The 23,056-nt window shown below is 35.2% G+C and overlaps 5 protein-coding genes and 1 long non-coding RNA gene across 7 annotated transcripts; 2 read left to right on the forward strand and 4 right to left on the reverse strand.

Moving 5' to 3' along the window:
- Positions 162-935, reverse strand: LOC18610140 (RING finger protein 165). Its single transcript, XM_007045636.2, has one exon. It carries the CDS (start codon positions 933-935, stop codon positions 162-164), a length of 774 nt encoding a protein of 257 aa, XP_007045698.2.
- LOC18610141 (vacuolar protein sorting-associated protein 29) lies at positions 1,957-3,534 on the reverse strand. Its single transcript, XM_018115014.1, has 3 exons — positions 3,412-3,534; positions 2,469-2,572; positions 1,957-2,263 (listed from the first exon to the last, which is right to left on the reverse strand). Exons 1-3 carry the CDS (start codon positions 3,532-3,534, stop codon positions 1,957-1,959), a joined length of 534 nt encoding a protein of 177 aa, XP_017970503.1.
- LOC18610142 (putative defensin-like protein 263) lies at positions 5,239-5,749 on the reverse strand. Its single transcript, XM_007045638.2, has 2 exons — positions 5,645-5,749; positions 5,239-5,522 (listed from the first exon to the last, which is right to left on the reverse strand). The coding sequence occupies exons 1-2, from the start codon at positions 5,700-5,702 to the stop codon at positions 5,266-5,268; spliced, it is 315 nt and encodes a 104-aa protein (XP_007045700.1). The 5' UTR covers positions 5,703-5,749; the 3' UTR covers positions 5,239-5,265.
- Positions 7,079-7,819, forward strand: LOC18610143. The gene is made up of 2 exons (XM_007045639.2): positions 7,079-7,268; positions 7,367-7,819. The coding sequence occupies exons 1-2, from the start codon at positions 7,157-7,159 to the stop codon at positions 7,567-7,569; spliced, it is 315 nt and encodes a 104-aa protein (XP_007045701.1). The 5' UTR covers positions 7,079-7,156; the 3' UTR covers positions 7,570-7,819.
- On the reverse strand, positions 10,284-11,151 carry LOC18610144. The gene is made up of 2 exons (XM_018115202.1): positions 10,827-11,151; positions 10,284-10,700 (listed from the first exon to the last, which is right to left on the reverse strand). Exons 1-2 carry the CDS (start codon positions 11,131-11,133, stop codon positions 10,504-10,506), a joined length of 504 nt encoding a protein of 167 aa, XP_017970691.1. The 5' UTR covers positions 11,134-11,151; the 3' UTR covers positions 10,284-10,503.
- On the forward strand, positions 21,629-22,705 carry LOC108660598. Of its 2 annotated transcripts, none has more exons than XR_001926390.1 (2): positions 21,629-22,264; positions 22,429-22,705. It is a non-coding gene; the product is annotated as an uncharacterized LOC108660598 (long non-coding RNA). The 2 variants fall into 2 exon arrangements; XR_001926391.1 differs by having other exon boundaries at positions 21,629-22,253.

Genomic DNA, 23,056 nt, shown 5'->3' on the forward strand with positions numbered 1-23,056 from the left:
AGTTCATGAACCATTAAACCCTAAACTATTACAGAATCAGAACAAGAATAAGTAAAACTAATGAAAAGGAAAACCTCTTCAAAAGTAATTTACAAAGTTATCCAGAATTGGAAGATGTTCATCTATACGACTAGAAGCAAAAAGAAAAAAAGAAATGCTCTTCACTCTGTTGGCATCTCAAACCGGCAGACAGGACAGTAGTGGCTTTGCTTCAACCACTTCTCAATGCAGTCACCATGAAAAGCATGAGAACAAGGCATCCGAGAAGCATATGAACCAACCTTCAGTTCCTCCAAACATATCACACAGTTTTCACCCTCCACACGCCTTCTCTTGATGTCATTCTCTCCGCCCTTTTGATTATACTCTCCGCCTTCGACTCGAAACCTCTTCAACATCTTCTTGATCGAGGATTCCTTCGCTGGAACCATGTTGTAGTTGCTTGTTTCCAACTCCGATGCTGATTCTTCCAGAGCTCTTACGACCAAAACCTCTTCTTCCTCGTAGTTTACGTGTTCCACAAACGTTCCCCATACCTTTGCATGCAAAGGCAAGACTTTACGTCCCTTGTTGGATTCCCAGGTTCCCATTCTACGCCCATGTCGGATGATTGCCTCGATGACAGTGTCGAATAGAGGAGAGCTGGGGTCGACTCCGAGTCTTCTTAGCATGGGAGCAAGAATCTGGTAAGCCCGGAAATTGTTTTTCAAAACATGGAGATGAAAGCGAATATTTTCTTGGAAGACTATAGAGTCTGCGTTGTCGAGATCAATGAATTGGTCGGTTAAGCAATAATGGCACTTGAGTTTGAGTTCAAGGATGATGGTTACTTCAACTTGGACGAAACGGGGAGTGGGGTAATGGGGTTCTGATTCAATCGGAGGTTGGTAAACGAGGATATCTAGATCATCAAGGTCGTAAGTAGCTGAAGCCATTAGAGAAAAAATTTGAGGGGAAAAGGCTTCAAAGACAATCGCAATTGGAACTGAAAATCTCAGTCGAATTAATATTAATAGGCAATGGCGATTGTTGCGTAAGGGTGAAATCCTATTAGTAATAGGAGTAGTTAATATAGGAGCAGAAAATTATATTAACGCTTATATTTTATTCACCTCCCCTCAAATTATATTCTTTAAAAATGTTTAGCTGATGAGATTTAAAAGAAATTAAGCTTCTCAATCAAGATTAGCTTTTGGTAGTGGGTTTCTAAATAAATTATATTATGGTGTTTGTTGTATAACAAACTATTACAATGTAAGATTATAAAGTAATGATATTACAACCAATAGATGTAATGTGATTGCAGTGCAAAACTAATACAATCAGATTGTATTACACTTTATAATATTTTTAAAAATATTTTTACCCTTCAACCCTTATTTTGTTAAAAACATTTTGTAAGGTTATAATTTGTGTTTTTTTATATAAGTTTTGAGAAATATCTCTTTATTATTATTAGTTGGATAATGGATGTTGATTATCAATAAAATTTATATTGTATTTTAAAGAAAAGAGAATTAAAATAAAATATATAATATAAAAAATTATATTAAGAAACGAAAATGAAATACATAAGATTATAATAAGAAATGAAAATAAAATATATGATATTAAAAATATATTTAAGAAATGATATTATATAAAAACTAATAATAAAAAAATACAAATATATTAAACTTGCATTATTATAAATAGAAGTAATTTTGAAAATTGATAAAGTACTTATAAATCGAACGTTGCAATATTATCTTTTTTACATTTTAATTATTATTTTGTTTATATACTAAATATTGTAATGTTATCTTTCCTGTAATCACATTGTTTATAATTACATTATTTGCAAATATATTACCCGTAATCACATTAAATTGTAAGATATCAAACGTGATCTATTCAAACATACCATGAACTTCTCATAATTACGTACCATGAAATAGTCCATCATCGAAAGCATTATCAAAGTAATAGGTTACGTGCTGAACCACTGGTGGCTGTCTTCTTAAAATCAATTTTGTCAATCAGTTCATACACATATACCCCAATGCTCAAGCCATCGATGTCCATGAACGCAAAGCTTGGCTTTACATCGTATGTGAAACTACTATATGCAACAGTGGGGGAGCCAGGGTTTATGACGACACCACCCTCATGCTTGTATGCTTTGAACTGATAGGTGCGACCAGTTACAAGGATATCGACATCTAATGGCCTTTGTAGCATTGCTAGTGAATCCAAATCACCCCAAGGAATGACCTGTTGAAAGCTAAATGGAAAACCGAAAGATAAGTATTAATGATTGCTAACTTCTGTTATGATCATACGAACCTCTGTTAACAATAAGATAGACTGGCAGCTAAAGCTAGTCATTAAACAAATTCAGGATAATCTCTTACGGGCCAACTGAGAATGCTGCCTAGCATAAACCTTTTTCATTTTTCTCTTTTTGGACAGGGAGCTCATCCACTCACAGGGAGACTGAAAGCAGTGGGTGGAAATCTGCAATCAAATACTGGTGAAGAGTATCTAAAACTAGCTTGGAAAAGTTTTCACTCTTAGACTGCCCACGGAACACCTGACATTGATAAACAATTTACTTCCACTGGTAAAAATTTCCACCAGAGTAAGTTTCCAGCACAAAAAAGAAAAGTGTACAAGGTGCTTTGTACATTAATGCCTTCTCAGTTCTGTAATTAGACAAGACTACTTGCTTCTGTACTTTTATTTTATCATTCACTTTTGCTCCAAAGTTGACCAGGTTCAATTCTTAGCAGAGAACTCACTGGTTTTGAAGCTCACTCACTTCCAATCATATCATTCCAACCAAAGGCCCAAAGTTTCAAATGTGTCATTATACAAGCATGGTGAACCCTGGAGTTCCCTTACTAATTGATTTATATTGAATAGGTTTATTGCAGTGATTCTTCTTGTTCATAAGATTCAGTCTTCCATTTGATTTAATATGAAATAACAGACCACAATGTTCATCAGAATTTTATTAATGGATCACAGAAGCAAAAGAAATATATTTAACAACAGACCAACAATAGTTAGAACAGTTAATATATTTCTTTCCATGTACTGCAGACTTCCACCATGTACAAACAGCTTAAGTTCATTAAGCCATAAACTATTACTGAAACACAACAACAAAATTAAGTAAAACCAATGAAAAGAGAAATCTATTCAAAAGCAATTTACAAGTTGTTCAAACTTGGAAGAGGTTTATCTCTTTGACTAGAAGCAAGAAAAACAAAAAGGAAAAGCTCTTCACTCTGTCGACGTCTCAAACCGACAGACAGGACAATAGTGGCTCTGCTTCAACCACTTCTCAATGCAGTCATCATGAAAAATATGAGAACATGGCATCCGTCAAGCATCTGATCCAGCCTTAAGTTCCTCCGAACATATCACACAATTTTCACGTTCCACACGCCTTCTCTTGATATGTTCTCCACCATTTTGAACACACTCTCCACCTTCGGCTCGAACCCTCTTCAGCATCTTCTTGATTAATGACTCCTTAGTTGGAACCATGTTATAGTTGCTTGTTTCAAACTCCGATGCCGATTATTCCCGAACCCTTTCGATCGAAACCTCATCTTCCTCGTACTCTTCTTCTTAGTTTACGTGTTCCACATACGTTCTCCATTGCTCTGCATGCAAAGGCAGGACTTTACGTCCCTTGTTGGATTCCCAGGTTCCGATGCTAAGTCCTTATCGGATGATTTCATCAATGATCGCATGGAACGGAGGAGCGCTGGGGTTGACTCTGAGCCTTACAAGAATGAGACGAAGGATTCGGTAAATCCGATCATAGTTTTTCAAAGCATGAAGATAAAAACAATGGTTTCTTGGGAGAATAAAGAAGCCTAGCCGTCAAGATCGATGAACTGCTTGGTCAGGCAATAATGGCGCCTGAATTGGAGTTGAACGGTGATGGTTAATTCAATTTGGACGGAACGGCGAGTGGGGTAAAAGCGTTGTGGTTCAACCAGAGGTTGACAAACAATGTGTTGCAGGTCACTGCAATGGTAAGTAGAGGAAGTCCTCAGAGAGAGATTTTGAGAGGAAAAGTTTTCTTTTGAGCCATCAGAACCAGAACGGAATATCTCAATGGTAATTATAAAGGTGAGGGATGTCGTTGCTTGCCGAAAGGGAAATCCTATTTGTAGTTAAAGTTTAGAAAAATATATGAAAGTTATTAACAAAAGTAAAGGTTAAAATAGAATGATACTTTAATTTTTTACTATAATTAGACGCGGGTCTATTAATATTCAAATTAAATAGATAGTCAGTTTCAAAAAGTACTTTTCACTAGACATATAAATCTTGTCGTTAATTAACTGTTAATATTTTCGTTAATTTGATAATGTGGTAATATTTTTAGGATAATTTTACCTTTCATTAATTTTAAAAATTATTACTATATAAATTATAATTTTTTATTTTTAATTTTTTTCTCTCTTATTCAAAAAAAAAATCTCTCTAGCTATCTTGCCGGTCCTGCACCGATTAGTGATTAGCGCTCCCCTAGAGAGCACCGATCTAATGCTCTTCTGAGGAGCACGATCACTGATCGGCTCCCCTAGGGAGCATGATCTGGTCCTCCCTGGGGGAGATTTGGCAAATCTGGCATTCTATGAGTAGATACAATCATGGGTTGGCCTGGTGGAAGGGAGCGTCGTTGATCGACTTGAGAGAAAAAAAAAAGAGTGGAAAAAAATGAAAGACAGACATTTCACGTTTAGGTATTAAAGTGGTGTAGACATTTGGGGCATACTGTTCATTTTGAATATTAATGAACGTGTGTGTAATTATGATCAAAAGTTAAAAATATCGGTGTATTTTACTCAAAAATAAAATTTAGAGATTAACTGTTCAGAGATAAAGTTGATCTGCACTGTTCATTGTTTTTATTGTTTAGCAGTTTTGGGATTTATGAAAAATAACATATATATATGATAAAATAAAATTTCAAATTTTTACCCTAATTAATTATTACATGAAAAAATTGACTTATGATCATGGAACGAATTATGTAATTGTTAATAATTACGTGAAAATATAATTAAAAATAGATTTCACTCACTGTAGCTCTACGTAACTGTAAGTGAATAATCGAAAAATTTAAAATGATGATATGGAATGGAGCTCAAAGTTCTCTAATACTTTTATTATTCACTTTTATTTCTTTTCCAATATATATATAAAAGGATCCATGAACCTTATTTTTTATCCTCTGAGAATGAAACAATTTTCCAGGCACTAACACTCACAGAAACAAGTGCCATTTATACAGTTGGTGATTTTGCAACCTCGAGGACAGACCTTGGCGCAGTCTGGGTCCCGGCGGCAATTGGCATCCACGATTGGTACGACATTCCTGGAGGCCGCGGCCGGCAAGCAACTGCAGCGTCCAGTTTTTAAGTCACAAAAGCCACCATGTTTACATTGGAATGCACAGTCTATGTCACGGGAACATTTCGCGTCGGCCTCAGATTGTGCTACTGAGTTTGATACGCCTGCACATCATATGAAACAATCATTTTTCACCATTAGTTTTTCGTTTCAACCAATTTGTTAAATGCTGGAATATAATGATGTGAGATAATGAAAGACAGATCAAAGATATGTTTAAACTAACAAGAAGCTACAGTCATGATGACAAGAAGAGAAGCTACGCCAAGAGAAGCCTTCCTCATTTTTTCCGATGAGAGACTCAAATGATTGATTAGAATCAATTCTCTGTATGTTGTATTATAGCTGAGGGTGAGGCGATGAATATACAAAGTGTGCCAATTGGGGGTTTTATAGAAGAATTTCTAGCCCTCTAAAATTGCATTTGAGTAATTAATACACTAGATAGTGGGATGATATCCTTGCCAATTATGTAGCAAAAAAAATCCTAGCCAATTTATTAGGCACAGCTTTTGATATAAATTTCATATCACACTCATATGCCAATTATAGCAATTCTTTAAAAGCAGTAATCATTAGCATTGTATTTGTTTTAGGGTTAATGTAACCTTATTTTGGAAAAAAAAATTAATTCCTTTTAATTTCTTTAAATAATAATTTTTTGTTTTTTTAGATTTCAGTATGAAATTAACCTACAAAGTACATGGAAGCTGGGTTATTAATATATGTGATTGAGTTTTATGCTTTTTCACCATCATATTTGAATAGTTGGGTTATTAATATATTTTCAATTAGAAATTTAAATTTCAAAATGCAAAATCAAAAGCATTAATAAAATGAAATAAATATTTAATTTCACGCAAGAAGAAAATATTGAATGAAAATATGAAAGGCGAAAGCTATGCAACGTAGAACACTGATTCCTCTTTCATATTTCATTGTCATAATTTTCATTAATATCTTGTCATTTCTGTGGGTAGTGTGCTTTCGGTTTTTTGTACTCTGATTGTTTCTTCGCTAGGATTTGTGTGCCTGGTCTGTACCTGGGCTGTGCCTCACTTTTGTCTCGAGACATTGTTTTGTAACACTGCTAGCTCATCCTTTTGCTTAGGGGCAAGTAGCTATTTAGCTTTTCTTGCGTTTCAGGTTTAAGAGTTTAGGTTTCATGATCTTCACCGTCTTGATTTCTTGTACGGTTTATTTTTGTAAGCATATAGATTTTCATTGTTTGGATTAAATCAATGTGTCATGAAAAGTCTATTGCAATAAACAACAGACTTGAAATAACATATAAGTCACTGAAACTATTAAAATTACTTTTTTTTTTTTTAAAAAAAAGAAAACAATTAGATTTTTCATTGACCTTTTTGCAACCATACTTACCTCCTCTATTTAACTATATATTATTAATGTATATATTATACTTTTATACTAATATAATATATTGTTAATATATAGTATTGTAATAAGTAAATATAACAATAAACTATAAATTATGTTATTGACTATATTAATAAATTAGTAAGTAACATATGTTATGGAGCAATTAGTATACTATATAGTACATTAATAAGTATATATAACAATATACTATATATAAAGTACATAACAATATATTACATGTTACAATATATTAGTTTTAATTGACTTTTGTTCACCTTTAGATACGGAGACGATAAGGTGGATACATTGAAATAAAGACTTTTACAGCTCTCTCAAGCTCTATAAATATTGCCTAATGAAATCCCATCATCACCCTAACAGTGCCAAGAGCAAAAATACCATGGCCGTTGTAATGGAAGGAAATTGGACCAAGTCGGTTATCTGTATGCTCCTGGTTTTGGCATCTGGTTAATTTCTCTCCTCTCTCTCTTTCTTTTTCCTTTGCTTTTGGTTTTCTTTCCTATTTTCCTTTTTCACCATATGGAAAAGATTGTTGGTTTGGCAGGATCGCCATTGTGGAGGTTGCCTGGAGCTGAAGCAAGAGGACCCTTTTGCTGTCCGCGCATGGTAGACTGCAACAAAGTCTGCCAAGGGTTTCCCAACCGCTGCGTTGATTGCAAGTGCATATGCGGTGAAGGTGATACTCATAGTCATAGTCATAGTCACACTCCGCCGTTGCCAATGGCCTCTGCCGAATTGATAAACTAATGATCACTTCGGCGCAGATGTATGGGAAAACTAAGGACGTAATCGGGAATGTCCTTCTTTTTCACTGTTGGATTGCTATTGGCCCTAGTTCCTATTGTAGAATTAGATTTCTCCATATCTAAATAAAATGGTTCTTTTATTCTGCTTTGGGTTGCTTTAATTTTTAGATTGCTTTTGTTAAGATATGACAAATCATTCTCACCAGCTCTTTTGAGTGAGTTTGAAGTGTTTATTAATGGATCCATCACTTCCAAAATCCCAACCAAACTTTGGTCTATAGTTCCACCGCAAAGGCAAATTTATAAGCTATAACCTTATCATGGCTAGCCAGTCCAATATCAATAGCTTGATTTCTTCTCATTCTTTTGCTTCTTTTCCTGGTGAATGTCCACATTCGTAGGCTCCACAGCGTGTCTTACGTCCTGTATGCTTCTTTTCCTTCTTTATTCCCTTCCTTTTCAATCCACTCTCTACCTACCTTTTTTATATTTTTAACCAATCCTTCCTCACCTTCTTTGAAGAGTTCCTACCTTAATTAAACTAAGCAAGCACAAATTAAAGAAAATTTGTAACATAAAAAAGTTTAATTATTTAAGCCGAGTATGATGATTTCATGTTTGTGGTGTTATAGCATGTTTAACATTTACATTTCATGTTAATTTTTACACAATTTTAAGTTAAGAACCTTAATATTGGAGTAGTAAGTTATACAAAGTTTGATGCAATGAAAATTGATATTTCAAATAATTTAAATTATTAAGAATTAAAATCCAATAAAATTAATTAATGTTCTTGAAAAATTTTTGCTTTACAATTGATCGGAGAATCAAGTAATTCTGTTGTCAAACTATTGTTTACCTTAGTAAAAAAGGGTTAACTTAAATTGTCAAAGAGGACAAGTTAATTAAATTGAGTGTAAAACTCAAAAAAATATATAGATAAATAAATGCTATTGATCATTTATACTTTGGCCATTCTGCTCCTCTTTGAAACGTTGATATCCCTCTTTTTTTCCTTACTTTCCCAGATGCCATTGAGAAAAGAATGAAGTTGACTCATGAATTGATTAATGACTATGGACTAACATTCACATTATATACCAAGAAGTCTTTAAATATTTATTTTTCTTTAATTTTTATAAAATTCAAATAATAAATATAATTTTTGATAAATTAAATTTATTATAATTATAGATATTTAATACTTCTTAATAAAAATATCATGAAAAAAAATCTATAATATAGAAAAAGCAAGAGTATTAGGTATCTAAAAAATAAAAAGATTTAACTTTGGAACATCTCAAAATTTCCTCTACTTTTTATTTATAAATCTTTATTGATTTAAATTTGGAAAAATAATTTTTTCAAAATTATAAAGAAAGTAAATTTGAATATATATATATATTGCATAATTAGAAAACTTATCTTTCTCACTTGTGCTGTTATTCTATCGCCATATAAGTGTGATATGCAATTTAAATCAAAATTTCTACCTTATAAATTGGATAGGATTCTTTTTGCTACATAATTGAAAAGGATATCATTCCAGTAGCCAGAGAATGAGGATGGGCTGATGGTATATATAAACCCTGTGTGCCATAAGTATTGGGTTTTTATACAAGAATTTGCAGCCCCCTAATTTTGGTATAACCTGATTGCATTTAAGTCATTCACTGGCCAGAGAACTGATATCCTTGCCCATTTATTGGGTAGAGATTTTGGTTTGAATTACATATCATACTTACATGGCAGTAGGATGACGATTCTTAATTCTCTCTCTCCATTTTTTTTATCTCATTTTCTGTTTCAACTCTCCCAAAATGTTACGAATCTAGTTTTTATTACTTGTTAATACATGTTTGTTTTCATTTTTATATTTTTGTCTCACTTGATGCGACAACAATTTATTGATTTAATTTTCATTCATGAATTAATTGAAGTAATACAATTATAGAATTGTTGTAAAGGGAATACTACTGAAAACTAAAACTGAATTTAGAGAAGATCTTTAGGAATGAAAAGAATTCAAACGCAGCAAAATCATTGTTCAACCTTCTTTGGTTAATTATAGTTGTACAAGTTTTAGTGTAAATTAGGGAAACTCTGACTACTTACAATGGCTCTTGTTGGCCTAAGTTTAGGACCAAATTGGTTGACTCATTCTACATTTCTCAAATGTGTATTTACAAAGGTACTCGAAATGTCAAATAAAAAAAAAAACAAAATAAATTACATTGAATTTGGACAAATTTTCTGATCGATTTTTGACCAATAAATGATGAAGTACCTCGTCCATGCATCGTCCAATTTGGCCAGATTAAGTCCTCAAATTGGTTCAAGTACTGAAACAATGCCTGGCAATTGGCAACATCCAGATCGTTTGATTAACACTTTGAGTAAAAACTGAATGGCCTTTCCTCCATCATGGGACAATTCATTACTACTTGCTAATTTCAGCACGTTCTCAACTTTCCAGTTTGATGCATGTCAGTTTCTGATGCTTCACAATGTAGAAACCGATGCTTAAATATGTTGCAGCAAATACCATTTTCAACTGAACAGGTTTCTTCCAACTACTTGGTTGATGAATTCTTCTTCTCAAGGCTTTGTACCTAAGCATGACCCTCCTCCTTTATCCGGGCTTGGGACCGGCTGTGACAAAGGATAGTAAGACTCTCAATATGACACAGGCGGAGTTGTCATTGGCATCACCAATCATAATTCGTAATATCCACTAACCCAACAATTTTTCATGTCTAAACTTGGCATCACTTTCACCATAATTTTACTGTTAAACATCACTTTCACGTAAATTTAACATCACTTTCACCATAAGCATTAAGAATCACTTTCACATGTGATGTAAGATGGGCTATCACATAAATTAGGGGATTATATCAGATGGGAATTGTATTTAGAGACCGTATTGGATCAGTTAAGACTTACCCAACGATGAGAAAAAGGCTAGCAAGGAAAATGCACAAGCTAGCCAAGTAACCCAGTACAGATTACCAGGGAGGAAAATGCTAGTCATTATGAAAAAACCAACTGCAGCAATAAGAGATCCTATATTCTCAATAATATTGGCCATTTTTGGGTAGGAACTGCGTAGGAAGATCCCACTGAAAGAAGCTGCAAAAGCCATGATCATAGAAATTTTGACAATGTCAATGGGGAGCACATGATGAGTTTGCCCCATAGAAGATGACAGAGCCAAGGCAACAACTATCTGGAATGATAAACTCAAAATGGTCTTACCAAGACTTACTGGAGGCCTCGGTTGATAGCTTTGCATTTCAATTTCTAAAGAATTTATGCTAAGTGGTATGCAATCCAATGCTTGGGATCTCCACTGATAAGAAGCTGTGTAAAACCTCATTCTGGTAATGGCACGAGAAGTTGGTAGAGATGAAGATCTAGTAATTGGTAAAATAAGAGAATTAGCATCAGAACAAGGCCTAAACTGGGATAGGATTCTAACAACACGATGAAATACCTCTTTGATTGTGGATAATAAGGAAAAAGGTAGACCAGTTGGCGAGCTTAAGTTTGAATAGGGAGGCATAATGACAACAGGAGAGAATACTTTTTTTTTTTGGGCTTATACAAGGAAAACAAAAGAGAACACCAGTGTCAATTCTTAGTGCTCTCTTGCAGTTTTAAAAATTTGTCTTTGTTTCACATGTATAATATTTTGAGAATGGTTTTCTGGTTTTTGATATTTTCCTAGAAGATGTGAGGAAGCTGCTTCCCAAAATCAGTGGAAAAAAATGAATAATTATGCCAAAAAAAAAAGAGAGAAAAGAAAATAAAAGAAAAAGAGAGAGAGATTCTTTAGTCAAGTTAAAGTTAAACCATAGCTTTGATATGGTACTATTAGCTGATTGATGAATGGTCCAATTAGGAACAGTTGAGTCAAAAGATTGCTAACATACCAATTGCTTTCTCTTTTTCTTTATTTCTTTTACTTTTGCTTTAATGCACATTACATTTATTGGAGTTTCAACTTATAATTCTCATCAGGTACCACTCTTTGTTTCTACTCGTTCTTTTCTAATTTGCAAGGCACATGATTTTCCAAATTAATCTTGAGTCATCTCAATTATCAAGAAGGAAACAGTTTTGGTGGGTCAAAAAGCTCAAAGACCTGTTAATTCCTCTTCTTTATCCTTTATCTTTTGGTTTATGGTTTTTTTTTTTCCATTTTACTTTTGTTTTCTCAGGCCATAATTAAGCTCTCATTTCCCGGATGGTTCTTAAAAGATATAGACCAATCTTCGTTCTTAATACTGCTTTAAAAGTAAAGGAATATTAGCTTTATAAAAATTGCTTCTCTTTCAATTTGACAAATTTCCTGGAAGCCGGTAGCCTCCTTTCCTTGGAACTTCTAGCTTAAGTTGATATAAATTGCATCACGGATGCATACTTTCCTTGTGATCGTGTTCTAATTTTTCTCGATTGCCATTTTTTTGGTTCTCCCTCAATGATATGCATAGAAAAGCAGATGGTATCAACGGGTTATACATTTTACCCTCACCATGTCAGTTTTAGTGAGATGCTGTCAAGCATTGCAGTTCAAACGACAATCTTGGAATCCATCCTGTTTATCTCCTTTACAGTTGCCACCATCCTTATTCTACTTCCTCACGAGTATGTCAAAGGAAGCCCAGTACCAATCATTGTCTTTAAAGGCCATCCGGCTACCTTTCATGCATTCACAATATGCATCATCTTTGCTTTCTCAGGTGCATTTTGTGCATTGATGACCCCCAACAGCCCTCGAATTGCAAGGCTTTGTGGATGTTATTCCATAGCTTCGATGGCTTCAGCTATTGGTTTACTCATTTGGGCAGTGCGTAGTGGAGATCATGTTTAAACCATGTATCCCAAATGCTGCCTTTAACCCATTTGCTCCATTGTTTGTTTCTTACAAAAGGTTTTGAGACTCTTATTTGCAGGCCTCTGTTTTGGTATGAAGAAATAATAGAAGCAAACGGGACTTTTCTCAGTATTTGACAGCAAAGATATTGCCAACTGCCTGCATTAATCTCCCATGAAGTGCTAACTGTAGGCTCTGATTCATTGGGGGAGTAGCAGAACAAGAATCACTTTACTGTCAAATGATCAGGTTTCAAAACCAATATCCTATCCTAGCAATTTGAGGCGGTTTCTTTGTTTCCTTTCAATTGTTCAAGGGCTTATTTTCTGTTAGCCATGGACAGTGCCTCCTTTGCTTTCAGTGTATGATAGTAATTGTTCATGCTTCTTGAAGAGAAATCAAATCTAGTGTGGTTGTAGAATATTTGTTTCCCAATTTTTATGTAAACAAGAATTATCATTCTTTTATCCACAATGATTTTTCACCTCGCTAGCTCCATCATAGTTGCTAATGTCCATTTGGGCAACAACCTCTATCTCTTACTGTCACAGTGGAAACAACAACTTTTGCATTTTAATTTTAAATAAATTTTGTCTCAAATACACTAATGTTTTTGGGAATGCAAAAAAATTGACAGGATTTCTTTCCATTGCTTTAGCTCATTATATTTTATGGACTTTTAGCAATTTACTAGAACCAGATATGCATCTGCTACTCTTTAACTACTGATTAACCCAAGTAGCAGCCATGTCTTGTTATGTTTAGATGAATACGACTCACAACTGGGTCTAGGGGAAAATAAATTTCTATCCAATCGGTTGATGATGCAATAAATTGTAGAGTATTTGAAGTAAGGGCAAAGATCAAGAACTTCAATGATTCAGATTTTTGGTGTGTGAAATGAATTTTCTGTGGATTGGATGGGCTAGTCAATTATATGGAACCAACCCTATATGCACCTATCCATACAAAATACAGTGGAGCTGAATGAAAGGGCCATCCTTGTTAAGAATGTGTACTAAGGAGGATGGAATAAATTCAACCCAATTTTCTGAGCACATTCCCTTGTTCAACTGAGTTGCTACCGAGTCTGCCACCATATCGGCTTTCCTGCTTACACAACTAAACTCAGTTTTTCCAAAATACTTAAATCACGCTGTTATATCTTGTACATGAGGCACAATCGTCCAATCCAATATCTTATTTTATGCCTTAATATTCTAGTAAAGAATTTCCGAATCCATTTCAACCACAACGTTCATAAATTTCTGCTCCCTAGCTAATTGAATTCCTTCTTTGACAGCCATCGCTTCTGTTTTCAGACTGGAATTCGCACGTACAAGCTTCCCTCCACCTACCACTACTTCATTTCTAATCACAATTCCAACAGTAGCAAGTTTACAATCATTTTTGTATGCCCGATCGGTATTGGCTTTTACCCAACCAGCTTTCGGTTTTTACCATTGGTCGTTAAAGGCCACACCACTCTATCCCTCCCCATAGGCCATAGCATATTGGCATTCTTCTACTAGCTTCCAGCACCTCAGGACACAATTTTCCTTGAATAACAGCCAGCTGCCAGCTACCCTGTTCTTTATTTATCAATTCTGAAACCATTTTAGGCATACTACTACCCTCATCACTCTCATCCAAGCAAATAAGGTCGTAGTTAGGAACCCATCTATCTCGCCATATGTCAATGTCATTCCCCCCATAACCTGCCCCATGATTCCCTTGCCTCTTTTCTAGTATTGAAAACAGAATCATTTGCAAAATATATACCTTTTAAAAGTTGTACCCAATAATCATTCGGGTTCAGCATCATCCTCCAACATTGCTTTGCTAACCAAGCTTTATTCATCATTTGCAAATCACGAAACCCCATACCCCCAGCATTTTTTTTTTTTGAAAAGCATTAGAATTGGATTCAATAATAAAGAGAGTTTAACAAAAAGCTACTCACTCTTGGTAGCAGTCGGAACAACATCAGCAAAATTCAAAGCTCCCTGTCATGACATGTTCCATAAATAAACAAGGAAAGCACCTAATCTGGTTGCTACTAGAATCACCCTACAAACTCGAAAAAACAAGAACAATAAGACATCAACAGACAAGAGTCATCCCAAAGCAACCAGATTAAATCAGATCTAGCAAACCGAACAAAAATAGCCTAGTTCCAATTCATCTCTTAACTTTCAGGACCCGAGAAGCATCTTTCTTATATGTCAATTTTTGCTATTTCACCCAATGTATTCTTTGCTCATCGTTTAGTTGTCTTCTTGTTTCAGGCAATTCTTTCTCTTATTTGGCTGTAATAATAAGGGTACCCAATGTAAGCAATGTGGCTATTCACATTGCCACAGGTGGCTGTAATTGAATTTGATAGGGCATTTTTCTAGTATGAAAATTATTACCAAATCCCGGTTCTAAAATTAATTTATAAATTCTCCTAATTGGCTAGAACATTCCTCTAATAAGAAATCTCGTTCCAGACTTCCGTACTAAAGCTCAACAAGCCTATTCATCTTATACTCTCATAATAAGACAAAATTAAATTCAAGATTACCATACCAAATTACAAGCCTAAAATTCCTTCATGAACTCCTCCATAAATACAATTGTTTGAGGCTCATTATCTGCAATATTGATAAGAGTTGAATCATCTTTATTTTCCATCACTCTTTTTACTTGAAGAATCAAAAGAAGTCATTGCCATGTCTTCTAGATGGTTTTCATTCTTGAAGTAGAAAGAGTGCTGGAAAATAAAGCAGATTCAACTCGAACCATTGACTGTGAACTGAAATGCATCTCCAAAGGGTGGTTACTGTGTAATTTCAAGATCGGTGTTTGCTATAGCTTGCCAGTCGAAAAAGAGTTGGATCAAGCTGATCTGCAACAACACAACCCCCTGCCGCACCAATTTTGGAAGCCAAGTGCACTAGTTGTACAGACTAGGGCAAGGAGGTTCCATAAACAATTTTGGGACGTTGTCCTACGATAAGCCCATACCCCAAATGCTGCAAATAGACAAGAGAAAAACTCTCTCAAAGAAAAACATAATATTCTGTACCGTACTACCTTTTTCCCATTTATGGTCCTTATTCCTCATTGCTACCCCCTATCAGCTCTAGACCCTAGTTAAGCCCCTACTCAATGCTACCCCTGCCAGCTAAGACTATGTGTCTATTTATGTGTTTTCATTTTTTACTTTTTTTTTCTATTTACGTAATATTGTACTTAATATTACACATAAACTAAAATTTTTATCAAATAAAATTTTGAATTCTAATTGATTTAAAACTCAATAATTTCTATTCTTAATTGTTCATAAATATGGTCTCTTTGTAATTTAACTTGATTAAGCTAGCTGTAGAAATGTTTAAGTCATGGTGAGACTCATTGCAATATTAGAGTACCCTTGCCTGTTTCAGCCTTGTGTCTTACCATTTGCTTTTATCTCCTCGGGTTCTCTTACACCCCCATTTTCCTTCCTTTTTTTACTAAACACATTGTAAAGGGGCAAGCAACATTCCTTGCAATTATTGAAGTTTGGTGGGCTGAATAGTTTATCAAAGAGCAGGGCAATTAACTATAGACTTTCCGCTATTAAAAATTTGGAAATGTAGCTCGCTTTCCAGCTCTATTTTTTTCCTATTATAAGCCATTGTACCTTTTCATTAAAAAGGGGGTTACCTTTAAAATAATAACCCTCCGTAGTAAGACAAAAGTTTACGGTAAAATCAGCCACCTATGTAAGAATCACCCTTAAATCTGCCCCATACAACACAACCTTAAATGAATCGCACCCATTATAATTGCAAAGTAGCTACACGCATTCACAGAACAGAAAGTTTCAGCCTAACAACTAGGCACAATTCTGCTCGTTTAACAAATTACAATGCCCATCCACTAACTATCGTCTCACATTTGGGCTGCATTCAATCTCTTGAAACAAAGAGTGTTTAGTTTAACCCTTAGAGTAGCTACCATTTGTCACCAATATCTACTGCCCAATCATTTTCGTAATAAATCTTCCAAATCAGAAAAAAAAATGATTTTACCACTTGATCAGAATAAAAAAGAGCCATGACATGAAAAGCCTGTCCTTATCCTTTTCTCCATTCGCTCCAAAATTGACTCACCTTTGTTGAGGAGTAATACTTGCATTGTGGCTGCACGTGGATGCTGTTTTAATAACATATTTTCTTTACTTGTTCAGTTTGTTTCATTGTACTGATGGTTAGCATTAATGTAGTGTTTGAGCTGTCCTTTGATGTGTTAGTTTGCATGTACACTAACACTAACACTTGTTAAGCATACTTACAGGTGTCTTTTATGTAGATAAGGCATATAAACCTTGTTTTTGTATTAATGAAACAATTCTGATCATTATCCCTTAGTTTTTCATACTCTGTTCTTTCTCTCTTCATTACATTAGCATGGTATCAGAGCTTTCTTAGGATCCTGTTGGCCTGCGAATATCAAGAATTCTTCTTCTTTCTTTGTTGATTCATCTCTTGACATTTTCAGCATGTCTTCAACTTCAGCTTCTCACATATCTCCACCTATATTTGATGGCAAAAACTATCAAGTTTGGGCTGTCAAGATGGAGGCTTTTCTCAGAGGTTATGACCTCTGGACAACCATTGAAATTGAGGAAGAACTTGCTGCTTTGAGAGACAATGCAGTCATAAATCAGATCAAGCAACATTCAGAAGAAGTAGCAAAGTAATACAGAGCTTTGTCCTTCATTCAAGCTACTGTGTCTGAGAAGATCTTTAGCAGGATCATGAGTTGTAAAACAGCAAAGAAAGCATGGATCAAACTTGAGGAAGATTATCTTGGTACAGCAAAAACTAAGCAAATGCAAGCTCAAAACCTTAGAAGAGAGTTTGAGCTAATCAAGATGAAAGAGTCACAGACTATAGAAGATTATATAGATCATCTCAGTCATTTGATGAATCAAATGAGGCTGCTTGGAGATGATTTACCAGAAGCCAGATTTGTTCAAAAGATTTTCATCAGCTTACCTGACAGATTTGATGCAATAGTTACATTTATCGAGCAAGTTAAAGACTTGTCACAACTCACAATGTCAGAGTTGGTCAGTGCTTTTCTAGCCACTAAGCAAAGAAGAACATCTCGACTAGAAGCTAATGTGGAGAATGCTTTGTTTGCTTCAAACAAAGGGAAAGCTAATGCAGAGACTCAAGGTAAGAAGATGACTAAAGACAAGTTGTAGAAGAAATCTTCTCATGCAGGTCAATTATCAACCAAGAAAGGTAAGTTCAAAGTTTGTACTTATTGCAAGAAAAGAAACCATTCAGAAGATCATTGCTGGTTCAGATCAGATGCAAAGTGTCAAGCTTGTAATGAAATAGGGCATGTAGAAAAAATATGCAAAAACCTTTGCTTCTGATAAAGTTCTTCAGACTGTTGAAGCTACTGCTAGTGCTGAAGAAAATCTGTTCATGGCCTTGGAAATGTCAGAAAATGAAATTGATAATCAAGAATGGTTACTGGACAGTGGGACTTCAAATCATGTCACTCCAATTGAAGCTGTTTTCATAAGCTTAGACAAGAGTTACCATTCAAGGGTCAAAATAGGAAATAGAATCTATCTTCCTACTGTTGGGAAAGGTACTATTCGAGTTCATACTTCCATAAGTCCTAGGTATATTTTTGAAGTCCTATTAGTTGCTACACTTACTTTTAATTTATTAAGTGTTAGACAGTTAGTTGAAAACAACTATGCCCTGCTGTTCAAAGATAATGCCTGTGTTATATTTGATGCCTCTGGTTCTTATTTGATGACTATACTTATGCATAAGAGGTGCTTCACTGTAACTGCTGATCAACTATGTCTGCAAGCAAGAAATTCAGATTCAAATCTGACCAATTTGTGGCACAAATGACTTGGACATTTCAACTTCAAAGGACTCAAGCAGGTCAGTGTTTCTGTTTCATTGAGAAATTTACCTAAGTTGACTGATCAAGGTTCAGTTTGCAATGCATGTCAATATGGCAAGCTGTCAAGAAAGCCTTTTCCATCTGCTAGCAACAGTAGAGCCAAATTCAAACTTGATTTGATTCATTCTGATGTAGCAGGACCAATGAAAGTAAAGTCATTGAATGCTAACAGATATTATTTGATTTTCATAGATGACAAAACTAGATGGTGCTGGATATACTTCATGAAAGCCAAGTTTGAAGTATTTGAGTTATTCAAAAAATTTAAAGCCTTAGTGAAATTGGATATTGGCTTCAAAATTAAAACTCTAAGAACTGACAATGGAGGAGAATATGTTTCTAAACAATTTACTGATTTCCTTGCAGCAGCAGGTATTTGTCATCAGTTTTCAACACCTTATTCTCCTCAACAAAATGGTGTCAGTGAAAGGAAGAATAGGACTATCCTTGATATGGCAAGAACTCTGTTGTTTGAGAAGAATCTCCCCACCAAACTCTAGGCAGAAGCTTGCAACACTACAATATACTTGCATAATATACTTCCTACTCAAGTAGTAGGTGGCAAATCACCATATGAAGTTTGGTTTGATCAAAGACCTCCAATAAAGCATTTAAAAGTCTTTGGTTGCATTTTCTATGTTCATATACTAAAAGCTATGAGGGATAAGTTGCAGCACAGAGCTCAGAAAGCCATTTTTATTGGCTATAGTTCTAAATCTAAAGCTTACAGAGCTTACTTGCCTAATTCTGGTAAAGTTGTTATTAGCAGAAATTTATCTTTTGATGAAGTAGCAAGTTGGAATTGGGATGTGCCAGATCTTGTAGAGTCTCAAAATCCAAGTTCAATACAATCTCTTCTAGAGATTGATGCTAATGTTGATCAAAATGTTGACAATGAACCTGTGAGGGGTACTCGATCACTCAGTGATGTTTATCACAGAAGCTAAGCAGTAATTGAAGAACCTACTTCTTATGCAGATGCTGCTAAACAACCAGAATGGTTAGCTGCCATAAAAGAAGAACTCTATATGATCAATAAGAGTGGCACATGGTCACTAGTTGATCGACTTCCAAATAGAAACATAATTGGAGTCAAATGGATTTACAAGAAGAAGCTGAATCTAAATGGATCTTTCAACAGATACAAAGCTTGATTGGTGGTCAAAGGATATAGTTAACAGCCTGGTGTTGATTATTGGGAAACATTTGCTCTAGTGGCAAGGTTTTGATACAATTCGAGTATTGTTAGCTTTGTCAACTGCCTTTGGATGGAATGTGCATCATCTTGATGTGAAATCTGCCTTCCTCAATGGAATTCTTGAAGAAGAAATTTATGTCCAACAACCTGAGAAATTTGAAGTTGCTGATGAACCAAACAAAGTCTACAAGCTTCATAAGGCTTTATATGGTTTGAAGCAAGCCCCACGGTCCTGGTATAGCAGAATTAATGCTTATTTGATCTCCAAAGGTTTTACAAAGAGCAGTAATGAAGCTCCATTGTATGTGTTGAAGTGTGAAAATCAATCTCCATTGATTGTCTCACTATATGTGGATGACTTAATGATTGTTGGAGGAGATGAGGCTACTTTGCAATTGTTCAAGAAGCAAATGCAAAATGAATTTGAGATGTCTGACTTGGGACTAATGAGTTTCTTCCTTGGCTTAGAGATTAAACAATCTGCCACAGGGGTATTTTCGTCCCAACAAAAATATGTCACTGAGGTTCTAAGAAGGTATCATATGCTCTAGTGCAAACCTGCAGCTACACCATTAGTTGTAAATGAGAAATTCTCAATGCATAATGGTAGCAAGCTAAAAGATCCATCTCAATTCAAAAGCTTGATTGGTAGTCTCCTGTTCATATGCTTTTCAAGACCAGATATTATGTTTTCTGTGAGCTTGCTATCAAGGTTTATGAAGGAGCCTACACATCTCCATTTTGCTGCTAGAAAACGTGTGTTGAAGTATTTGAAGGGCACTTTAGACTTTAGAATTTGTTATACTAGAAATCCAAATTTCCTTCTTATTGCTTACTCTGACAGTGATTGGGCAGGAAATAGAGATGATTCCAAGAGCACTTCAGGCTATGTTTTTACTCTTGGAAATGGAGCCTTCTGCTGAAGCTCACATAAACAGCCTATTGTTGCTCAATCTACAGCTGTAGCAGAGTATATATTAGCTGCTGCAACTTCCAACCAAGCTATTTGGTTGAGAAAAATGCTTACTGATATGCAGTTTCCTCAAAAATTTCCTACTGCATTATTGATGGATAACAAATCAGCTATTACTATCACTAAGAACCCTGTTTTTCATGGCAAGACTAAGCATATTCAAGTCAAGTTTCATGTCATTAGAGATGCTGAGAGGTTAGGTGAAATTAATGTTTAGTATTGCTGTTTAGAACTGCAAATAGCTGATATCATGACTAAGGCTTTAGGAAAACCAAGATTGGAGTACTTGAGAAGCAAAATGAATGTGCAAGCTGCAAGTATTATGGAGGAGTGATGAGGAGTAATACTTGCATTGTGGCTGCACGTGGATGCTGTTTTAATAACACATTTTCCTTACTTTGTTCAGTTTGTTTCATTGTACTGATGGTTAGCATTAGTGTAGTGTTTGAGCTGTCCTTTGATGTGTTAGTTTGCATGTACACTAACACTTACACTTGTTAAGCATACTTACAGGTGTCTCTTATGTAGACAAGGCATATAAACCTTGTTTTTGTATTAATGAAACAATTCTGATCATTATCCCTTAGTTTTTCATAACCTGTTCTTTCTCTCCTCATTACATTAGCACCTTCACCTAAATCCCTTGAAAACTAGCTTTACTATATATTCCCACCTTCATCGCTCAAATCCACCTATCCCTGTCTTTCTCGACCTCCCCCTTTCTGCGCCATGCGTCGTCAATCCCATCTTGAAACTGGCATATTTTCTTGGAATTAATCCCAGCTTCATGAATTCACTGACTCAGCCATAAGAACCTTGATCTACCACCCAACACCCAACTTTAACTCCCACCGGCGTCCATCAAAAAGGCCCTAATCCACTAAAACAAACAGGCAGCCTCGTACCCAGTTCCCTTCCTCGTGTCACCAAAATGTGGAAGCACCCCTGTATTCTTTGAAAACACATGCTCCTTCCCCAACAGCCCACCAAAATGAGCTTCCACTGATCCTGTAGAACACAATACAGAAGTGAAGGTGTGTGCAGGTGAATTCGTTCTTTGACAAAGTCTCTTTGTTTTCTGTTTCGATTTTCATTTTTTTAATTTACCAAAAAAAAAAGTTTTGTGAATTTGTTTTTCTTAATGTTCACTTGGTGCAATTTACTTCTCTTAGCTAAGCAACAACACAAAGTCAAGAATCAGGTGCAGTACCTCTAAAGTCTGAATGCATAGCAAGTTGTTGATATTCAATACCCATTTGGAATAGAAGCCGGTTGTTACTTGATTGAGTGGTTCAGAGTAACTTGCAACAAAACATCTATGAAAGGCGTTGGCACATGGGCGGTTACGTTGCAAGTTTCTCTGACCCACTCATTCAGGAAACAGTCGGTTTCTATTCCAAATGGGTATTGAATATCAACATGTCCACAACTTGCTGCACCTTCAGACTTTAGTGGTACTATGCTTGATTCTTGGCATTGTGTTGCTGCTTGGCAAGAAGAAGTAAATTGCACAAGTGAACACCAAGGAAAACAAATTCACAAACATTTTATTTTTGGGTAAATTAAAAAAATGAAAATCGAAACAGAAAACAAAGAGACATTGTCAAAAATTGCTAGTGAATACTGGTAGTGAGTAGCTGGTGACCTTCCAAATCGCATTTGATGGTATTCCACCAGTCAGTACTTATTGCTCGGATGATGCTATTTGAGTTTCCAGTTTTTCTTCTTGAGCATTATGTGCTGGTTCTTTTATTTGATTTTGAGAATTTTTACGAGGTTGCTGGCTGTGTGCATCTGTGATAAAGTCAACTGGATGGAATAATGTTTTGCTTTGTAACAGGGAAAGGAAGGAATGGAAACAGGTCAATGCTGATGTTTCCACTACTTAATGACAATGGACTCGTGATGAATTGCTTTTGGCTCCTTCGAAAGTTTACGGGCAGTGTATAGGGGGATATATATATTTTGCCTTGTACAGATTCTTGGTTCTAACTGGCATTATTTTTGTAAGCCAGTATATTTTGTGATCTGACTTTTATCTCAAGTCAGATTTTCTTTTGTAAATTGCAGGGGTTCCCTTGTCTTGATGAAAGGAAATTAACTTTTCAGAAAAAAAAGTTCAGTTCTTATAAAAAAAACCGGTTTGCAGAGTGGCAAACTCACATAAGTTCATAACAGCAAGAAACCCAAACAGTAACACAAGCTCCACATCAGAAGATATGGCAAAGACTTCCTGTGATACAGCTTTCCTTATTTTCATTTAGGTCATTATGTCTTGTTAGTATATATCTTTTCTCTCTTTACATATACTTAATAATACTTTTTTCAAAACCAATGTTGCTATTTCCATCATGGTTGCTATAATGTCCATTTTGGCAACAAATCACCACTTCTTACTGTCACGGTGAAAACAACTACTTCATTTTTAATTGAAATAAATTTTGTCTCAAATACACTAATGTTTTTGG

Source organism: Theobroma cacao, chromosome 2 (genome assembly GCF_000208745.1).
Source record: "Theobroma cacao cultivar B97-61/B2 chromosome 2, Criollo_cocoa_genome_V2, whole genome shotgun sequence".
Taxonomy (NCBI): domain Eukaryota; kingdom Viridiplantae; phylum Streptophyta; class Magnoliopsida; order Malvales; family Malvaceae; genus Theobroma; species Theobroma cacao.

Coding starts and splice junctions, on each gene's coding strand:
- LOC18610143 (XM_007045639.2), top strand. CDS start 7,157: ATGAAATCCCATCATCACCCTAACAGTGCCAAGAGCAAAAATACCATG. Junction 7,269..7,366: donor GCTCCTGGTTTTGGCATCTG/GTTAATTTCTCT, acceptor TTGGTTTGGCAG/GATCGCCATTGTGGAGGTTG.
- LOC18610140 (XM_007045636.2), bottom strand. CDS start 935: ATGGCTTCAGCTACTTACGACCTTGATGATCTAGATATCCTCGTTTAC.
- LOC18610141 (XM_018115014.1), bottom strand. CDS start 3,534: ATGGTTCCAACTAAGGAGTCATTAATCAAGAAGATGCTGAAGAGGGTT. Junction 2,573..3,411: donor GTGTGGAACGTGAAAATTGT/GTGATATGTTCG, acceptor TATCAATGTCAG/GTGTTCCGTGGGCAGTCTAA. Junction 2,264..2,468: donor CCACTGCTTTCAGTCTCCCT/GTGAGTGGATGA, acceptor TTTTCCATTTAG/CTTTCAACAGGTCATTCCTT.
- LOC18610144 (XM_018115202.1), bottom strand. CDS start 11,133: ATGCCTCCCTATTCAAACTTAAGCTCGCCAACTGGTCTACCTTTTTCC. Junction 10,701..10,826: donor GAGGCCTCCAGTAAGTCTTG/GTAAGACCATTT, acceptor TGGCTTTTGCAG/CTTCTTTCAGTGGGATCTTC.
- LOC18610142 (XM_007045638.2), bottom strand. CDS start 5,702: ATGAGGAAGGCTTCTCTTGGCGTAGCTTCTCTTCTTGTCATCATGACT. Junction 5,523..5,644: donor CATCATGACTGTAGCTTCTT/GTTAGTTTAAAC, acceptor TATGATGTGCAG/GCGTATCAAACTCAGTAGCA.